The sequence below is a fragment of the Sinocyclocheilus anshuiensis genome, unplaced genomic scaffold (genome assembly GCF_001515605.1).
Source record: "Sinocyclocheilus anshuiensis isolate Anshui unplaced genomic scaffold, SAMN03320099.WGS_v1.1 scaffold319, whole genome shotgun sequence".
In the NCBI taxonomy this organism is placed as follows: domain Eukaryota; kingdom Metazoa; phylum Chordata; class Actinopteri; order Cypriniformes; family Cyprinidae; genus Sinocyclocheilus; species Sinocyclocheilus anshuiensis.
Genome location: NW_015552566.1, coordinates 1,211,876 through 1,232,838, shown reverse-complemented (window position 1 = coordinate 1,232,838; position 20,963 = coordinate 1,211,876). Strand labels below are relative to the sequence as shown.

Here is a 20,963-nt window from a genome sequence, read left to right as displayed (position 1 = left end):
TGGCTGCAATATAACAAAGAGTGAAAAATTTAAGGGGGTCTGAATACTTTCCGTACCCACTGTATATGATATTGTGGCTTGTGAGGTAAAAAGAGGTAACTGGGAATGAAATCAGGGCAAGCAAGGTCCTGTAAGTGCTGGAGGCAACAATAAATCATTTTTCTCAGCTGTTTAACATTCTCTGTACTCATACGCTCTGTTATTTTGATAGCTAATCCAAACTATTTAGGTCAACAAGCCATATCAGATCATATCAGAGACGCTGCTTAGTGCTTTTAATTCAGTTGTCCTTTTTGCCCCTTTTTTCTCATGATTTTCAGGCCAGCAGCACTGCATCAGTGTATTTTTAGCTGTCAAATGTAATTGAAATATAAATCAAAAATTAAATAACATAATACTTTAGACACACGTTAAGTAAAAATTAGTATTGGTTTGCTAGTAATCTAATACACTCTTAAATATAAAGGTTTCTTATTGGCATTTATGGTTTCAACCAAAACTTTTAACATCCATGGAATCTTTCCAGTGCACAAAAGGTTCTTTAGATTATTAAAATGTTCTTCACACTTTTTTTTTTTTTTTTGTTCTTTGGGGAACCAAAAGTGTTTTTTTTTTCTATTGCATTGCTATTAAAATATAAAATATTATTATTATTAATTTAATAATTTATTAATAATGGTCAAACTGTTTGATGCTTGATGTTCAAAATGATTTTAAAAGCATGTTGCTGGTATGTGCATTTATTTTTTTTAAAGCATTATAATGCAGTCATGGATATGAAGTGATTTCAAAGATATTGAGAATGTCAATAATTTGAGAACATTTATTCATTCACTGATGATTCTGTAACCATGTGAAAGATTAAAATATCTCTTGATACTGTACTAAGCTTATTTAACATTTAATATGAGGCACAATAGTCAATCACACAATTCCTTCCTGTGCTTCTTGTGAACATAATATCTTCTAATTTTTCAGCTATTTGCAGCCAAACCAAGCACTTGTGTTCATAATGTGTAGCAAATGTCTTTTCTGATGGCTGAAGATAAATGCCTTTGATCTGCAGAAGAGATGAACGTGTCCTGTTGAGAAAAAAACCTGCATGTAATTCCAGGGAAAATGTTTTACAGAGAACACTGGTAGAAAATGATACAGTCCATTACCATTGAGTTCAAAAGCTGCATCCACTTTCCCAACAATTCCAGGCCAATTCATATGAACTTTCCTTGGAAATCCATGATCCAGTACACTTCTTTTCTCATCATAACTAAGAAAAAAAGGAATGTTAGTTCTCTGTAAATGTCTGAAGTGAGAGTTATCTGATAAACTTGTTTTCTGGAAGAAAATCATTACATTTAGGCATTTTTAAACAATATGATCTTTAGATCATGACATTTAAAAAAAATAAAGACGTTACCTGAAATAGTAGTCTCCTGTGAAAAAATAGGTCTTTCCATGTTCAATGACATGAACAGCAGCATCTATTTGTTTCACTGTTTCTGAGAAATCCAAATTCATAGATGGAGCTATAATAGCTCTTTGACTCCAGTTTCTGAACTACCCAATATTTAGGACCTAGTAGAAGAGTAAATATTTACACTATTGTTCAAAAGATTGGAGTTGTTATGATTATTTTTTTTTAATGTTTTTGAAAGTCTCTTATGGTCACCAAAGGTTGCATTTATTTGATCAAAAAAAGTACAGTAAAACAGTAATATTGTGAAATATGAACATTTAAAATTACTGTTTTCTATTTCAATACATTCTAAAATGTAATTTATTCCTGTGATGGAAAAACTGAATTTTCAGCTGCCATTGCTGTCTTCAGTGTCACATGATCCTTCAGAAATCATTCTAATGATGAATGAATTGATTTCGTGCTGAAGAAACATTTATTATCATTATCAATACTGAGAGTAGATGTGCCTAGTAGAAGAGTAAATATTTACACTATTGTTCAAAAGATTGGAGTTGTTATGATTATTTTTTTTTAATGTTTTTGAAAGTCTCTTATGGTCACCAAAGGTTGCATTTATTTGATCAAAAAAAGTACAGTAAAACAGTAATATTGTGAAATATGAACATTTAAAATTACTGTTTTCTATTTCAATACATTCTAAAATGTAATTTATTCCTGTGATGGAAAAACTGAATTTTCAGCTGCCATTGCTGTCTTCAGTGTCACATGATCCTTCAGAAATCATTCTAATGATGAATGAATTGATTTCGTGCTGAAGAAACATTTATTATCATTATCAATACTGAGAGTAGATGTGCTGCTTAATATTTTTGTGGAAACCATGATACATTTTTTCCAGGATTTTTTTATGTATATAAAGTTCAAAAGAACTATTTATTTGAGATATTTTGTAACATGACTGAATTTACTGTCACTTTTAATCAACTTAATGCATCCTTGCTGAATAAATATATTAAAGGTAGGGTAGGCAATGTTTTACAGAAATATATGTGTATACACGTACATACATCTGTGGAAGTCTCAGGACCATAAATGTTCGTCCAATCATTGCATTCGGAAGGATGTCCTATTTGCATATCTCCGCGCAGCCAATAGCGAGAGTTTAGGGGCGTGGCTGCTGCAGCAGGCTGAGCCTGAGGGTGTTTAGTTGGTGTGGAAAAAGAAATTCAGATGTGGTTACAGAAGTGCAAGTCAAAACTCGAAGACTTGCCAAAATACACAGAGACATACAACAAGGTTAAAAATAAGGGTAAATACTAGTGTTTTTACAAGATGGAGGAATTTAATGGAATGTTTGGGTCGATATGACAAACTTGCGTAGTTTCTTCAAGACAGGTAAGCTAAACTTAGTTTAAAGTTCCTAATACGTTTGACCTTTTATTAATAGTAGTCTACTACTTTTACCAGTTGAGACATAACATCACTTTTTATAAACCTGTAATCGCTGTGTTGGTGATGTTTGAGTTGGGGTAGTTGTGATGCACGAATTGGTGTTTAAAAAAACATGCTTTATTTTTTGTAGTTCCGCTAGGTGACGCTATTAGCGCAGAAACCGCCTACCCCACCTTTAATATAAAAACAACACAGTAGATTTGTCAGCATGTTATTTATTTTGACCTGTGAACACATAAACCACTTCTTTAGAAGGAATGTCATAGGCTGCATCTACAGGGGAGGTGATGCTTGGTAGAAAAACGCTCCGAGGACCTTCTCTTAGTCTGTTCCAGTATGTCTTCCAATTTGTTCTCATCCACATGTAACTAGAGAATTTAACATGTAACAGTTCACCATTTTTACTAAATTTGTCAGTAGAGGAATGAGTAAATGCTTCACCTGTTTTTAAAGAAGATAATTTCTCTTCTGAGTACTGTCACAGCATCAAGAGAAAAGTTTGGATCACACTTGTTGGGGATTACAAGTGTCTTATGTTGTTTTGTTTTCTTTCCTGTCAAAAAAAAAAAGACCATCTATTTCAGTAGCCTTTCGAGAACTTAAAAACATTTTTTCTTGGCAACTTACCATACAGAGCCTGAATCCCCAGTATGTCGTCTCTTGGCAGTTTGTACGTTGCGGCGTTGAGAAACTTGTACTTTGGATGCATGAGAGCAGTGGGGTCCCGTGAGTGAGACAGACCCGAAGAGTGACCGAGCTCGTGTGCCGCCACCGTGAACAGATTGTACCCTGCAGGGCCATTCACATCATCACAATTAATGATGATAATAAAATAAAACAGTCTTTCTTTCTTTATCATTAAATTAAGAATATTAAGAATATGTAAAAATTGTTACTATTAATGATATTATTATTATTATTTATTATTTTATTTATTTACTAAATAAATATTCTACTTATCAATTAATAATAATAAGAATATGTAATTATTATTACTGCTTAAAAACTATCTGCTTATTGATATATTTTTAACCAGATTTATTTATTTATTTTATTAATAACAATATATAAATAACAATAACAATACATAATATATAATACATAGTAGTATTACAAATTAATTCAATTAAAACCTTTGTTTATTTATTATTAATAATAATAATTATAATGCATACAGGATAATACAAGAATAAGAATACGTAAATATTCTTTCTTACAATAAATAAATAATACTAAGTAGAAGAATATGTAAACATTATTATTATTAAACTGACTGAACTTTTTATAACAAAAAATCTAACAATAATAATAATAATCTTTATCTTCTTAAATAAAAAACAGTCTGTATTTATAACAATAAATTATTATTAATAATAATTAGAAGAATATAAAGAAACATAAGAATATGTAAATATTATAGTAAGAATATTATGTTATTATTATTATTATTATTATTAAAAACAAGTCTGCATTTACTTATTTTTGTTAATTTATTTGTTTATTTTATTTATAATGAATCAACAACTGGACCATCATTGTGAAATCATTGTTACTCACTCATGGTGTTGGATTGCTATTGCAGTTCTTTACAAACACCCATTAGCCAATTCCACAGCTGCATTATGGGAATGATTCAGTGAGTGTTTACTGTGCTGTACCTGGTCTGCCGCATCCCACTGTCAATGTTTCATCATCGTCAAAGTGTACATCTCCATACACGATCCTCTGATGCCCTCTCCAGGCTCAAAAGCGTGTGCTAGCACCCCTCCTGGGCCATTGAAAGGGAAGAAGTCTCCATGAGCTATAGAAGAAGGAGATGGCAGGTTCAACTTTTCAGATGTGTTTTCATAGTAAGAAGATGAAGAAAAAACATCAGATTAGTTTAAAATGTACTTTTGGAGTTGGAGGAGAATGTTATATCTACCATGCCATGTTTTACTTGGACAAACTTTAGAGCAGCAGCTTCACTCTATATTTTTAGAGTCAAACGCAAGGAGTTCTCCACCTCTTCTCGACTGAGGTCAGGGGTATATCTAGCAATCCTGCAGGATTCATAGGAACCACATTTTACAAAAGACATGTTGAAACCTGAGAGATTTAATGGGAGGAATAACAAACAAACAAAATCCTGAGGCTTTTCTCCGTTGATAGCAGTACAACCTACTAAAAACCAAGACAAACTTGAAGTATAATCCATTTATTAAAGGAATACTGATATAAATTTGGATGGCAACATTGTAAAATCCATCGATCTGTGGATATCCTCTGCCGGACCTTTATGTGATGGTGTTTCTCTTCCATTTGGGCCGTCCAGGATAAAAGCTGAAGTTCTCCACATCAGGTACTCCACATCTTGCCTCTCTCATCACACCCTGGGTTTTCAGATCAAGAAGACCGCTTTCCTTCAGGTTCATTAGATCTGCATGCCTCTTACTGTGACTACGCATCTTCAGTTGATAGAATCGCTGCAGATATTCCTGTCAAACAGTAAATCTGCTTTGGTGTTTTATATATAAATATTTATGAAATGTTTCATATTAACACGGATTAACCTTATTTTATTTAGTTTTATTATAATTTTTTTTTAACTTTCAGTAAGTGTAGCGATCTATTAAATGAATTATTTACTTTCCTTTATTTATAACAATAAATGAATAAGACATTAAAATGGTCCATCATTCTGAAATTAATCAATCAAAAACAATTTATTTAAGATTTATGATTTATTTTCCTTTTATGTTTAATAATACTTTAAAATTATGGATTATTTTACATTATTCGATTTTACAAATATATTATTTTACTTACTTTTACTGTATACAGTGTTTTACTATTATTAATAAGTATTATTCATGAAAATGATTTGAAAATGAAGTTAATAATCCAAATAATTATTAGTATTTACGTAATTAATATATTTTAATAATATGTTTTTATTTTCACTTACTGTACTACAACAACAACAATAATAATTATTATTATTAAGGATTTGTTTGTTTTACAAACCAAATATTGAAATGTTGGTAACATAACTCTAATACAAATCAAACTTTGATGCGATCTGTCCAATACAAATCAAAGATTCTCGGTGAAATGAAATATGTTGGACATGTAGCCTAGAGAAACACATTATGGCAGGCAAACCTCAGCATGTTGGATATCCTCTAGGGCTGGGGCTCTGAAGACTCACGTGTGAGGTCCTTACAATGTCCGTATTCACCATCCAACACAAAAAGATCCAAGGCCACAACCAGCTCATTTTGACTATGGCACATTTATGTTCTTCTTTTTATGTCGTCTGTGTCTTATACAACTCATGTATACCTTAAGACAGTAAGAAATCACGTGGGACCCAGGCCCTCAAAACAAGAATTTATTGTCAGGCATTTAGTGGCTTTTGTCGTCCACAAAATGAGATCACGTCTAGTTTTGCATCAGAAGTCTTAGTGGGTGAAGAGGATTATGATTGTGTCATGATTTGTTGTAAATGATTTAAGATTTTGTTCATTTTGCATGAAAAGGATTTCCATAAGTACTTTTATACTTATTTTATTACAGTCATGAACACACACTGATTAGTGCAGATTCAGGCTAAATACGTTGGTTTACCTCAGTCATGCAAGTGCAGAACTGAATCTCAAACAAGTTTTTTTCTTTAGAAGTAATGATACAGTCATAAATTTGAATTTATACCACATTCTGACTTTTTAGATACATTTGCATTTCAAATATGTTCCAAAGACATTAAACAGTAGATGCATTTACCACATAAAATACAAGCACAGCATGCTGAAAATACAATTCAGTACAACATAATTAATGCTATCTTTGCAGGTGAATTGTCATGTCTAATGCCACTTTTGCTGCATTAACCAGAATTGCAAAAATAATGATTCACCTTTAAAAAATAATTGGATTTAGGAACTATTAGTCTAATGGATGTCCATTAACATCCAAGCCAGGAAGTTGTCTTATCTGCTCCAATAGTTTCCTTTTGTTTGACGTCATATTTATACACATCTGAGCCAACAAAGAAATGAAGAGAACCTGAAAAAAGTATAGTGATGGATGAAAGTTATGTGACTGAAAATACATGTTAGACAAATTATAGATCAATTGTAATCAGACTGGTACCTACCATCTTTATAAATTGCTGCACTTATGGGTCCATTTATTTCTGGGAAATCATCAGTAATGTTACGTGGGCTTGAGTCATTCATTGTCTTGTTGTGTTCATTATACCTATGAGAAAAAATTTTTTCAGTGTCATTCACTGAGACTGATATTAGTGATACATTGCTCTTGTATCTTTATAGTTCACCTCCAATACTGGTGTTGGGTGAAGAATAGGGTGTGTACAGTTTTGTGAATGTGGACTGCAGCATCTATCTGCTGTACCCATGACGGGAACCCCAGACTGCTGATGTTTTTCGGTCTGCCTTTTACTTGGGATCCTTTCACAGTCCAGAAAATTGTCCCTGTATTGAATGTAGAACAGAAAATGTGTTTTGTTTAACATCTTGAAGGCAATTCAGGACTACATAATGTCAAACATGTCCGTACCGTTGAACAGATATGCTGTTGACCGCTGGGGGACCCAGTAAGCAGCGTCGATCTGACAATCAATTTTTGGCATGAAATTGCTGATGGGACCTTCCTTTATATCATTTTGATTATTGTGTTTGATCCACAAGTATCTGCAATGGTACAAATAGAGTTAAAGGGTTAATTCACCCAAAAATGAAAATTAGCCTGTGTTTTACTCACCCTCAAGCCATCCTAGGTGTATATGACTTTCTTCTTTCAGATGAATCCAATTGGAGTTATATTAAAAATTGTCCTGGCTCTTCTAAGCTCTATTATTGTAGTGGGCGGGTGTTTCTGTTTAACAGTCCAAAACACGTTAAATAAAGCGCGCGCATCCATAATAAAACGTGCCTCACATGGCCCCAGGGCATGAATAAAGGCCTCCTTTAGCGAATCTGTACGTTTTTGTCAGAAAAATATCCATATTTCAAATGTAATAAACACTTTTCTATCCCTTCTGCTGACTGTCGTATGCGGAAGCGTTCCGGCGGATGACGTAGGACGTATGTGTCGCGTGCGCACCTCAGAGATATGCTAGTTTCACAAGTTTGTTTAAGGAAGCAAAGTTTCCTTACTTTCTTCTCTTGGCTTATATTGAAATCCTCCGACATTTTTCTTTACAAATACTCGTTTTGTGCTTCTAATTCATGACCGGCATTTTTTTTTGTTCTCTCTCCGCGTTCATCACTAATCACGCAACGCTGACGTCCTACATCATCCTTAGGAACGGCTTCCACGTATGACAGATAGCAGAAGTGATAGAAAAGTGTTTATTACGTTTGAAATATGGATATTTTTCTGACAAAAACGCATGGATTCGCTACAGGAGGCCTTCATTCACACCCTGGAGCTGTGTGAGGCACGTTTTATTATGGATGCGCGCGCTTTATTTAACGTGTTTTGGACTGTTAAACAGAAACACTCGCCCACTACAATGATAGAGCTTAGAAGAGCCAGGACCATTTTTAATATATTATATTTAAAATTGCAATTGTGAGAAATAGTGAAAATTGTGAGGAAGTTGCAACTAAAAAACAAAAACAAAATTGCAATTATATGATGATATAAATTCACAATAGTCACAACAGTGAGAAGTCGTAATTTTGAGATATAAAGTCACAGTTGTACAAAATAATTGCGATTGTGATAAATGTATAAAGTCATTGATAAATTGATAAAGTCACAATTATAAGATATAAAGACATAATTTCAAGAAATAGTCACAATTATGAGATATAAAGTCACAATTGAGAGAAACAGTTAAAACTCTGAGGTGAAATTGCAATTGTGAGAAAGATGCAATTACTAAGTAAAAAATCACAATTATGAAATATAGTCACAGTTATGAGAAATAGTCACAATGTTATAATTATTAAGTTGCCAATGATGAGAAAAACTCAACTGTGAGATATAAAGTTTCTCACAATTATGAGGACAAAAGACAGACAGACTGAAGATGAATTTAAATACCCATGTTTTACAGGTTCCTATTCTGTTCTCTGCTTTTTGCTTTCAAATGGATTGTAAGTGGCAGCTAACACTATATGTGATCAACTCACTTGTCCCTGAAGAAGAAAATGGCTTCTCCTACAGTAGTCACAGCATCAAAAGTCAGATCGGGATTACATGTGTCCTTGAATGACACAGGGAAATATGAACCACTGTACCAGGGGTTGCTGGGATAGCTCCAGCTAAATCTGGGAGATGGATAGGGCCTTTTGACCCTTGGCCCTGTTGAACAGAAAAAACACAGACATGTGATCTCTCATATAAATGTGGAAACTGAACACTGCCTCTGTTCCCACAATATTACAATTTCACAGTTATAGATTGTGAAACATGATTTGTTTTACCATAGAGTGTGTTGATGTTCATGATATCTTCACTGGAGAGCAGGTTGTGTCTTTTTCTATTTTTGTATGTCGGATACATCACTGAATTTGGGTTTTGCGAGTGTTTCAAACCAAGTGCATGACCAAACTCATGTGCAGCTACCACATACAGGTTAAACCCTGAAGAAAAAAAGAGAGAAAACAAGTGAACCATTTTCTTTTTAGTACCAAGTGTAGTCCTATATTATTTGAGTATGTCTTATTTGAGTAACCTTTGAACCCAGCCGTCCATGCTTCAGCTTCATCAAAATGAACATCCCCACCGATGCCTTCCCCTGGGCCAAAAGCATGGGCCAGTGTGCCGTCTGGACCATCAAAGGGGAAGGAGTCGCCATGTTCTAGGAGTTCATTGCAGAATAAATGAGCATCATCTTCGAAGGTGAAAGTGCATGTAAGTGGATGCTAACTTACCGTTTCCAACAAACTCCACCATGATGTCCGCCTGGTGAGAATATGACCTCTGGAAAGTGAGAGGGCTGGCCTTTGCCCATGCATCTAGAGCTGACGCGAACAGAGCATCCACTGTATTCACTGGTAAGTCACTGGTGTATCTCCCAACGCTGTAAGATTGTACACCTTTTATTACCATTCTTGGTGGAGCGTTACCATCCAAATTAGGAGCATTTTATGCAACGTACAATATAAATATGGTATTTACCCATAAGTGATGATGCTTTTCTTCCACCTGTTTCCACGTCTGTGACTGTAATCCTCCACATCTGAGACGCCACATCTAGGAGTCCTCATGACAGCGAGGGTGTCTGGGTTCAGGGTTCCTGTCCTGTTCAGCCCAAAAAAGTTCTGCATGTCTTTCAGTTTGGAAGAGAACGAGGGACGACTCCTCCTCCTGCGGCCTGTAGGATCTGCTTGGAAACTGTAGAATTTCTGTAGGTATTTCTACAAGAAAACGTGCAGGAACCACCACAGTGAGTATCAACTATCATTATATTTCCACTCCCTTCCTGTATTTCATCCACTTGATAAGCTTCCCTTTATCATCAATATGCTTTTAGGTTCAAAGGAAATTAAGCTGCATTTTCATTATATTATGCCAATTTGTGTTTTTTTTTTGACATGTAAAACTGCAAACATTCATATTAGGTATGAACAAATAGACTGTTATTTGTACATTTGTTCATGTATGTAAAGACCGAATAGATAGAAATAAATAGAAATAGAAAATACACTTCAATTACATCTAATGACAAATTTGATAGTGAGAATGGAATATCATCAATAAGAACACAATATCTCTATTACAGTATCTTTCTCCTATATATATAGTACAATATATACAAAAAAGTTATTCACAATGAAAAAAAAATAATTAAATTGCAAATATTAACTGCATGAAAAAGGTACAAAAGAAGGACTTACTGTTGCCAGGGACAGGTCATTCTGAGCAGGTCTTGTCGGATGCACCGATCCATCATCTTCCAGTGGTAAAGGTGCTGGATGATACTGACCAAAAAGGCCAAAGGCACAAACCAGACAGAGTAAAACCTGCATCTCCCCTTGGCAGACCACAGAAGCTTCTGAAAATGGCCAGTCCAAGGAGACATTGAAAGTCTTAGCTGATGGGAATGCCTTTTAACGTATTATTATGACTCAGACAGTGCCAAGACCAGGAAAACCTCAAGCTTAGGGAGTGGTTTGCTCTGGTCTCATGAAAAGAGGGATCCTGTGTAAGATGTGTCAAATTATATGCATCAAAGGCATTTACCTCAAAAAGCAATTCCTAGATTTCACATGGGATTGTCTGAGTGGCCATATTTCCTGCAGTATTTCATGCCCAATGAAATGCCTCTTCCATTAAGTATACCTGTGTGGTGGAGAGAATAGAATTAGACTTTTAAAGAAAGAACCCCCCCCTTAAATAGCTCTAATGTCAGCAATGTTTTGCACAGTGGAGTGTTATATCTGGTGATCTGCAGCATTTATAAATGCATGCACAGTTGTTTATTTTCATTGCCTTTCCTTGAGAATTTGGCAGAATACTGCAAGTCTAGTTGTGTAAATATTTTTATGAAAGAGTTTTAAATTTTTTTTAATGAATAGCTGCAGATGCAATAGTTTATGAACAATAATTTTTGATACAATCCTTACAATTCTAAAGATGAAAGTTTTAGCCTTTTGCATGTGCTCTTAAACAGAGGGAAATTGCTTCATTGTTCATTGCAATAATGTTATACATCATCACTGGCATTTTATTGCTTGCACAGTTTTGAGACCAATTAGTGAGTCCACTCTATTCACTTCTGATTTGTCAATCTGACTGGTAATATTATAGTATTAATGACTTTTAATATTACTTGTTCCATCTCATTGCTTTTGTAATGGACTTTTTTTCTTAGCAGAAATTAGATTATAAAATAACTGAAACCCATAAATCAATATTTAATGTCCATCAGTAACAATGTACAGTCTGTCGGTTATTACAGCAAAATTATATTTGCTATGAGGACCAACTGAATATTATGGAAGCCTGTTTCTGCTACAGAATAAAAAAAAAAAAAAATATATATATAAAAAAAAAAAGTTATAATAAAAAAGGTACTTAAGTTTTTTTTATCTCACAGTTCAGATTTTGTTTAGTGCAATTCTGAGAAAAGAAATGTCAGAATTGAGAGATATAAACAGAATTTATTTTCTTGCAGTTTCTGCCATGGAAAAAAATAAAAATGATAATTGCCCTCAATTCTGACTTTTTTCTCACAATTGTGAGTTTATCTCTCACAATTTGAAGTTATAAACTGTGTGGGAAATTGCGGGAATTGTGTGGGGGAAAAAAGTCACAAAAGAAAGAATAAAAAGTTACTAGTCCCCAGTAATTTTTTATTCTGGTGCAGAAAAGGGCATCCATAATATATTATCCCTTACATGTAGTGATTTATGCAGGTATTAGTAATGTTTCCATCTATCAATTTCTATTTAATTTGTTTCTTTTTTTCCCTTTTTAATTTGTTTTATGAGAACATGACATGTCTCGAGACATTCCACAGTGTTGGATTCCAGTAAAGCAGACTTAGCATGAAACCCTCTATAAATGCTTTTTTGGTGTATAATGCTAAAATGGGTAACCTGAATGAGTAGGAGGACAGTATTTAAAGAAACATGTAATTGTAAGTTACAGTCCAAGAAATGGCAGTAAAGTAATGTTTGAAACAGATATAATTGTGGCCCCACTGCCTTTCTGCCATAAAATGCTAAAGTGGCTAATTGTAAAATTGTTTGCGGTGAGGAGAATAGATAAAATAAAATTCCTTGTACAACTGGGCTCAATTTGTAGCATGTTAAATACAACATTAGCAGACTCCAGACAAACAAGCGACAGTCTAAAAGGGTGGAATACATTTTCTTTCTCACGTTCATCAAACATACAGGCTGAAAAAAAAGAAAAAAGGAAAAAGAAAAACACGTCCTGAAACATGCAACATTATTTCCCTTCTTGGACACATTGAGCCTCACATGGCTGCCAAGAGCCCTGTCAGGGTGCCTTTGAGCAAGAAGGAAATAGCCAATTAAATTTCAACAGAATGTTCTGCTTTTCCAAGATATCACAAGCATCATGTTTGAACAGGTCTAATGTTTAAGTTATCATTCAGTGCTGGAAATGCATCCTCTTTAGTTTGAGCCAATATGAGCATTCACAGTGACATTACTAGTTCATATAATGAGCACATATGTAGCACATATACATCTTTAACAGCTCGCTTCATGTTTCTATGGCATCTCTTGTTTTCTGCTATGGTTTCACAATACATAGCCGAAAGCCAGTGATCCACAGATTGCATTGCATTCCTTATTTTGCTTTCAAATGACTTCCATTGCACAACTCACAACCACTCACACTTGCAAAAGATGACCCTGGTTATCATTGAGGCAATCATATGGTTAATTCTGTTGAACAGTAATTGCATTGTTTAGGATTCAGAAAAACCGCTAGGAGATCTAATATATGGAGGGGTGAGGAGGACATAGGATGAGGATGCATGCTAAAAATGATGAGTATTTAGCCTTAATCCTTCAGTGACAAATGATTGCAACCTGGAGTAATGTGACTTCAGTGTGATGTTGAAATACGCAAAAATGAAATACTATAAATACTAAATCCTATTATATTATTTTAGCTTGGAAGGCAAGTTAATCTGTGAATAATGACTTAAATATTAGTCCCCCTTTTGTCGTAAAGAGCATATTAGACATTTTTCTAGACAAAACGTGGGTTTCAAATTACTCAAATGAATAGATAACATTTTTGTTGTCTCTCACTTAAAAGTGTGACAATATTTATGAAAACTACTAATTCATGGTTATATTTTAAAGGAAGATTTGAACATTTTGGGGTTGCATTAAAAAACAGTGCTTTGTTTGCATACTGTTTTGTAAGGCCACTAAATTTGATTTCAGACAGTATTCGGCAGAGTGTTAAGGTTGAAAATGTGACCTAGAAAAAAATTAAGTAAATAAACACATATTAAACACAATTACCACAACATCGCATTGGCAGATTGATTACATTTAACTAATTTAGACTACACCTATAACCTCAAAGTCTGTGTTCACTTTGAGCGGTTTTAATCGGAGAATCAAGGTTATTAATACAAAATATGTAGTTTATAACCCAAACAGGATCTGAATTAATGTCTTTATTTTCTTCTCCACTATTTTAGTATGGATCTGACCAATACAATTAGTATGTTACACATGAAGAAGCATTTGCTCTACTTCCAGCGCAGTTATATAATTTAAACTATTCTCAGAGTGCCAGTGGGACTGGAGAGCTCTCTACTGCCATCTCGTGTCAAGTCATGTGACACATAAACCATGTCATTCTCAACAACAGACGGGGTTATAGAGTAAGATACCGTATACATAATGTTTTCACCCATACTTACCATAAGAGGCTTCTAACGGCAAGGAAATGAAGTTCACGCAAAAACAAAAAACTCACCCCTATATGACTTTCTTTCCTCCGTAGAACATAAAATATGTTGGGAAATGTCTCTTTGGAATGTAATAGTCACTAAAACATGGTTTCTAACATTCTTCAAAATGTCTTCTTTTGTGTTCCACAGAAGAAAAAGTCATACAGGTTTGGAACAACATGAGGCTGAGCAAATGATCACTGCATTTTAGAAACCTACCATGAGAAAAAGTCATATCTAAGCAAGAAACAAATGCTGTAGTGTGACCAAAACATTCCACATTCCTTTATACAAGTCAGCATGAAATGCAAATTCACTCTCATCTATTTTCTAAATGCATGTTAGTGATCTTATTGTGCAGTACTTCATCCATACATATGTTTCATTTAAAAAAAATGTCCTAACTAGTCCTTCTGGTTCTTTGGTGACATGCCTTTCTGCCTTCACTTTTGAATGCAATGCCCATATATCAAAATCTAATAAACTATCGAGGGATAGAATAGAGCCCTTACCCTACTTTTTTTCTCTTTTGATAATTCGTTACACTTTGATGTACATCACAATATGAAAAATATTATTTGTCACTACTTCCATTTCATCGCGGCTTTAATTTACCAGTATGCTATAACAACAATAGACAATGCAACACACAAGATACACAATGTGTAAAAGTTCAAACTAAATGGTAGAAAACTGTCTGTAGAAATAAAATGATTAACCTTTATCACTTAACTGTCACTATATGAAATACCAGAGACAAATTGTCTTTTTGAAGTATTGTCTGAATGTGGACAAAAGTTATCCTTAGCTTCATAAAAAGGTCCATATTTACTTCATGAGCGCCACAAGATTGGGCAGATATTCCAACAGAGTTTGTAAGATTTCTAGTGTTCACCAATCATGTCCATTAGTCAGAGTTCTCCTCATTGCTGGAGTTAGACAGCAGTGGACATTCCTGTCTCCTGTTCTGGCTACTCCTCCTTTTCCTCCGGCCAACCATCCTAAGCCTCCGCCGGATGATGTCTGGAACACAAACGACACCTCTCATAAGTCTACATTTATGGGAAAGTGACAGAATGAACGGTTTTGTGCAGCATGAACACATAGTGTGTACTTACCACCCACACTCTCATAGTCTTGCTGGTTGTCGTGCCAGTAGAGACTGGTTGAAGATCTCCAGTGGCGATAGAGGCGTGTATGGAGCACAGACAGGGTGAGGAGCACTAAGAGGAATCCCAAAGCGCCTGCTGCCCACACGGCCTCATCTGTACGTTGCATGGGTATCCTCTCGCCCCTCAGCGGCCCTCCTAAATGAGGAGACTTTGAGGAGTCTGAGATTCCACACTGTCCAAGCTCCCCGCATTCAGATCCAGACCTCTGAGCCTTTGTGTCAGTCTTAATGCGATGCTTCTTACCTTCTGTTATAGTTTTCTTATGTGTTTTTCTGTCTGTTTGGTATTTATGTCTTTCAGTCACATTATTTTGTGGAAATTGCTTCTCAGTTGTCTTTGATTTGTCTTTAGCACTGTCTCCAGGCTCCTTAGAGTCCTTTGCAGAACTGAGAGATTGTGTAACAGTTAGCACTGAGAAGGAGGCCATCTTTTTTGTATGATTTTGAAGTAGCGTGTCTTTATGGTTCAGTTTTGCACTCTCTGTGTGGTTAAGTTCATCTGGTTTGACGTCATCTTTCAGTTCCACTTCTTCCAGGGATTGTTTGACGACCATCCTGCTCTTCCTGGTTCTCCCTCTGGTCCTCTGTACCTCGATGAGACTGAGAGTCTCCATGCAGCAGTTTTTAAGGAACTAACAGATAAAAGTGAAATTTGGCATAGAAGGATATTATTTGTATTTCTATATACATAAAACGACTGCATCATCATACAAATCTTGATTGATTTATTGGTCAATGTAATGCAGTTTCTTCACCTTCAATCTCTCCACTTTGGACATCTCTTGACTGGTGTTCTCTGGTTTGTCCATAGGTGCTGGTTTTGTCAAAAATAGATTGTACTTTGCTCTTTGGCTTGTATTAGCTAGACTAATATTGGAGGAAATGGTAAACAACCAATCACAAAGCCCCAGCGTGATGCGAGACATCTCTAGTGAGCGACCCCACGAGACCACCGCTAAAGGCTTTCAGAAAGATAACAGACATGAGAAATTTGTCAGAAATGGTGCTTTTTAGATAAATAGATAGATAAATAACATTTTATAGAACGGCTCAATTTGTTACAGATAGTTTATGCATTAGGTGTTGGTAACTAATTAGTCTACATACAATAATGTTAATTTTGAAAGTAATTAATACTTTCATGCATAAATTGCACAGTTTTCACAAACATATTAAGCAGCACAAATGTTAAAAAAAATTATAATAATAAAAAAATGTTTCTTGAGCAGCATATCAGAATGATTTCTGAAGGATCATTTTAACGTGTTTTGGACTGTTAAACAGAAACACTCGCCCACTACAATGATAGAGCTTAGAAGAGCCAGGACCATTTTTAATATAACTCCAATTGGATTCGTCTGAAAGAAGAAAGTTACATACACCTAGCATGGCTTGAGGGTCAGTAAAACACAGGCTAATTTAAATTTTTGGGTGAACTAACCCTTTAAATTTGATAACCTTATATGATAAAAATTGAGCATGTGATATAAGCAAGTAAATATCGCAAAGAGTTTATTCAAGAGCATGTGGACCTGTCTGTATTATTAAATACATTATGCCATCCAGGAGTCTTAAAAAATTATGCGATTAATTAAGTTGGAGATATTTTATATTTAGCACACTTCAATATTATGGCATTTTGAAAACCTAAAAAAATAAAAGGTAATTGTGTCAAAGTTACAACTGTGAGAAATTAAGTTAGAATTGTGAAATATACACAATAAGGATATTATTTGTATTTCTATATACATAAAACGACTGCATCATCATACAAATCTTGATTGATTTATTGGTCAATGTAATGCAGTTTCTTCACCTTCAATCTCTCCACTTTGGACATCTCTTGACTGGTGTTCTCTGGTTTGTCCATAGGTGCTGGTTTTGTCAAAAATAGATTGTACTTTGCTCTTTGGCTTGTATTAGCTAGACTAATATTGGAGGAAATGGTAAACAACCAATCACAAAGCCCCAGCGTGATGCGAGACATCTCTAGTGAGCGACCCCACGAGACCACCGCTAAAGGCTTTCAGAAAGATAACAGACATGAGAAATTTGTCAGAAATGGTGCTTTTTAGATAAATAGATAGATAAATAACATTTTATAGAACGGCTCAATTTGTTACAGATAGTTTATGCATTAGGTGTTGGTAACTAATTAGTCTACATACAATAATGTTAATTTTGAAAGTAATTAATACTTTCATGCATAAATTGCACAGTTTTCACAAACATATTAAGCAGCACAAATGTTAAAAAAAATTATAATAATAAAAAAATGTTTCTTGAGCAGCATATCAGAATGATTTCTGAAGGATCATGTGACAATGAATACTGGACTAATGATGCTGAAAATTCAACTTTGCCGTCACAGTAATAAATTATATTTTTAGATACAGTTATTTTATTAAAAATGTTACCAAATAAATATGTTACTAAATGTAATTTATATTTGTTTGACGTCAGTCAATTAAATCAACCCACGTGACAAGTTCCCTTCTCTTTCCACAACTACTGTGAAGTGTGAACAGACAGTCATCCAGTGTTCGATGTAGACGCCTGTGTTACACGAGTCGTTGTTGTGAATGGTGACAGCGAATGACTCACTCTGTGTTGGCTGAGCCAGGGGTGAGGTGTGAGGATGTAATGAGACAGACACGAGTGAGCCAACCCCGCCAAACTCCTGTGAGCTTCCGCTGAGACACACGGGTGATACAGAAACACCAGCGCTCCATTCTGTCACAAACAACACGTGCAGAGCTTATCAAGTTATCTTCAGTAACAGCTTTAGCTATAGAAATACAGTGATTGTGCATTACTTTGAGGTTGTGTAGCCATCGCTGAGGGGGGCAGTAAAGATACTCTCCACTCTCTGCCTCAACAGGCCGGTAAGGACCACTGAAAAAATAGTAAGTTATGTTAACAAACACAGCTATTTAAACTGATAAACTACACATATTTAAACAGGGTTAGAAATTATTATCGAATAACGTTCGTTTCCGTTAAATGTTCGCGCACGTGCATTCTTCTGCCAAAGCGGACGGAATACCGTGCCAAAAATGTAAAACTTAACAGTTTTTTGCAGTAGTTACTACAGTAACTACTGGAAGTAACTACTGTAGTAACAACTGTATCACTAAATAGACAGCGATATCAGTGCAGTCCAGTTTGAGCAAATGACTTACGTGAGCCGGTTCTTTTTAGCGAATCAAACGTAGTTCGAATTTCGAACAAATGACTCTTATGAACTGCTTCTTTTTAGTGGATCAAAAACATACTATCAAAGTGTAGTTCGAATTTCGAACAAGTGACTCTAATTTGTCGATTCAAACACACACACTTATTGTGAGAAAAGTACTGAAAAAAATGTTAATGGAGCTGTTAATGAACCAGGATAGTTAAGAGGAATCGGAACTGGAACCGGATAAGGAATCGGATAAGAGATCTGAGAGTGCGTCAATGCTTACTGGGTGGGTATGCGGTCATTGTATGTAATGGGTGTGTCCATACAGATGTAATCAGCAGCCTGCACAGGACAGAAATCAAAGTTAAAAGATACTTTTATTAATAGTTTTCTTGTTACTGTTATCCGTTGATATGATGGACAAACATAACATCCTGCTATCTATAATACATAGTTTATTTGGTCATTACAGTGTGTCTTTCTTGAGAGTGAAAAATCTTGTTAGTATGACTCATTTGAAATTCATTTACCTTTATAGTATGTTTTGTGTCAATATCAGGCATATTCTGCAATAAAAAGGAACATCTGTCAGTCATGTTTTTTTTTATCATCAGTGTGCATTTGGTACGGAGTAGTTTTAGTTTTGCACTGTACAATAAAAGATATTGTACCGTCTGTAACTGTGGCCAAAGCTCTTGACACAAAAGCTCGTCAGGTCCTGGTAGGTCTGTGACCAGATTTGTCTGAAATAATTGTATGTGATACAAGATCACTTCATTTAGTATTTCAAAACTGGCTGAATAATAATTACACGAATGGGAAAATGTTTCACGCAGTTTTAGATGATTAAGTACGTCATATAATTTAGGATTACATCTGTCACTGCTTGTCATGTCAATTATTCCTGAGTGATTATTATGGTTATCATTTGATTTAACGTGCATGCTGAATTGTTCAGAGTGATTTGAACAAAAGTCTAATAATGTTTACCTTGCCATTGTCGCAGTGTGTCAGTCTGGAAGGGCAACACCGTGTCACACAGAGACAAATCAATCCAGACAGGATGATCACTTGACGGCTCATGACTTCATCCGAGTGCAGTCAAATACATTCAATACGGTAAGGTTTACTAAATCTCTGCCACATAATCCCAACACCCTGCAGGACTTTATAAATGCAAATGTCCGTGTTCAAACGCGTCTGATGATCCATGCTGAGCTCGAGGATCCACACCTTCACTGTTGGAAAGTTAGTTTTGTTTACTTAAAGAAACACGATACCAAGTTATAGAGAAAGGCATCGCGATTCGTAATCAAGCAGAATAGAGCCCTCGGATATGTTTTGAAGTCTTAGGTCCTTATATAAACATCTGAAGTTTCTCTTTTGACAAGTTAAAAGTCATCAGTACCCTGAATCGGAATATCGCGAGCTGTAAACTCATGTACACCTTCCATTCACGCACACGTCTTCTGTTTATAATGGTCAGTACAGCCTGAGGTCACGTAAACTTCATACACATAATAATGTGAGTAGTGTTCATGAGTCTTCAGGGGATACACACATATCTACGGTGGCTCGCAAGGATCGAAACTCGTTTTCGACCTTAGGACTCCTTGACGTCATCTGCCAACTTGTTAACTAGGAGGTATATTATTTATCAGTACAAAATGTTCTTGAAAATTGTTGTAAGTTGTTTATCATGAATAAATAAATATGGGAAAAAAACGAAATGCTAAATTTCCCAGCAAAGTGAGAACTTAAGTGAAAATGAAAATTAGGAATTGAAGTGAAAGCATGTGAATCTAAAATGGCTTAGTTGGTTAATAAGACCCAACAAAAAGTTTATTTATTGATTTATTAATTAATTTTGTTATTTTTCATTTAGCCTCTTATTCAAAATGGGTCTGTGTGTTTCCTTCTGGACACAATGTGGCACAAACATATTTACATGTGTTTTTATCATAATTTCTGATATAGAGCTTAATAAGGCATTAATAATAATGCATTTAAACAATCTAATTACCAAAAATGTAATAAAAAAAATGGTAAAATTTAAATTTAGAACAGTTTATCAACTGACTTTTTTTTTATGTTAAAAAAAATGTACATTTTGTTATACCAGTGTTATTAAACTGCCTTCTGCTGTGAAATAAAAAAAAATATAAACCTTGCTACGTGTGCGAACCAAGACTCGTCATAGCACTTGCATATTGTTGCTCTTTTGTTGGTTTTGATTGATTCAATTGTCATCATTTGTAAGTCGCTTTGGATTAAAGCGTCTGCTAAATGACTAATGAAATGTTACACAAAACTGTAGTCAACATACTGTTTT

At 34.8% G+C, this 20,963-nt stretch overlaps 3 protein-coding genes across 5 annotated transcripts; all 3 read right to left on the bottom strand.

The window, feature by feature from the left end:
* Positions 1 to 978: 978 nt before the first annotated feature.
* On the bottom strand, positions 979 to 6,095 carry LOC107664899 (matrix metalloproteinase-20). Its single transcript, XM_074186920.1, is given in 13 exon segments — positions 979 to 1,082; positions 1,164 to 1,267; positions 1,418 to 1,506; positions 1,508 to 1,575; positions 3,098 to 3,240; positions 3,314 to 3,425; positions 3,500 to 3,661; positions 4,531 to 4,594; positions 4,597 to 4,673; positions 4,766 to 4,914; positions 5,147 to 5,349; positions 6,017 to 6,037; positions 6,039 to 6,095. Coding segments are annotated over 13 exon segments (1,353 nt in total).
* Positions 6,096 to 6,818: 723 nt separating this feature from the next.
* On the bottom strand, positions 6,819 to 10,860 carry mmp20b (matrix metallopeptidase 20b (enamelysin)). The gene is made up of 10 exons (XM_016455598.1): positions 10,729 to 10,860; positions 10,010 to 10,248; positions 9,763 to 9,911; positions 9,564 to 9,689; positions 9,313 to 9,471; positions 9,019 to 9,190; positions 7,436 to 7,569; positions 7,194 to 7,350; positions 7,011 to 7,114; positions 6,819 to 6,919 (listed from the first exon to the last, which is right to left on the bottom strand). The coding sequence occupies exons 1-10, from the start codon at positions 10,858 to 10,860 to the stop codon at positions 6,819 to 6,821; spliced, it is 1,473 nt and encodes a 490-aa protein (XP_016311084.1).
* A 2,386-nt stretch (positions 10,861 to 13,246) lies between these two features.
* tp53i13 (tumor protein p53 inducible protein 13) lies at positions 13,247 to 20,178 on the bottom strand. 3 transcript variants are annotated; one of them, XM_016455620.1, is made up of 9 exons: positions 20,040 to 20,178; positions 19,303 to 19,374; positions 19,162 to 19,197; positions 18,915 to 18,973; positions 18,267 to 18,345; positions 18,055 to 18,183; positions 17,267 to 17,473; positions 15,398 to 16,082; positions 13,247 to 15,302 (listed from the first exon to the last, which is right to left on the bottom strand). In XM_016455620.1, the coding sequence occupies exons 1-9, from the start codon at positions 20,070 to 20,072 to the stop codon at positions 15,187 to 15,189; spliced, it is 1,416 nt and encodes a 471-aa protein (XP_016311106.1). In that variant the 5' UTR covers positions 20,073 to 20,178; the 3' UTR covers positions 13,247 to 15,186. The 3 variants fall into 3 exon arrangements, with proteins under 3 accessions (XP_016311106.1, XP_016311107.1, XP_016311105.1); XM_016455619.1 differs by having other exon boundaries at positions 13,248 to 15,302; positions 19,622 to 20,178; XM_016455621.1 differs by lacking the exon at positions 19,303 to 19,374 and having other exon boundaries at positions 19,622 to 20,178.
* Positions 20,179 to 20,963: the final 785 nt, after the last annotated feature.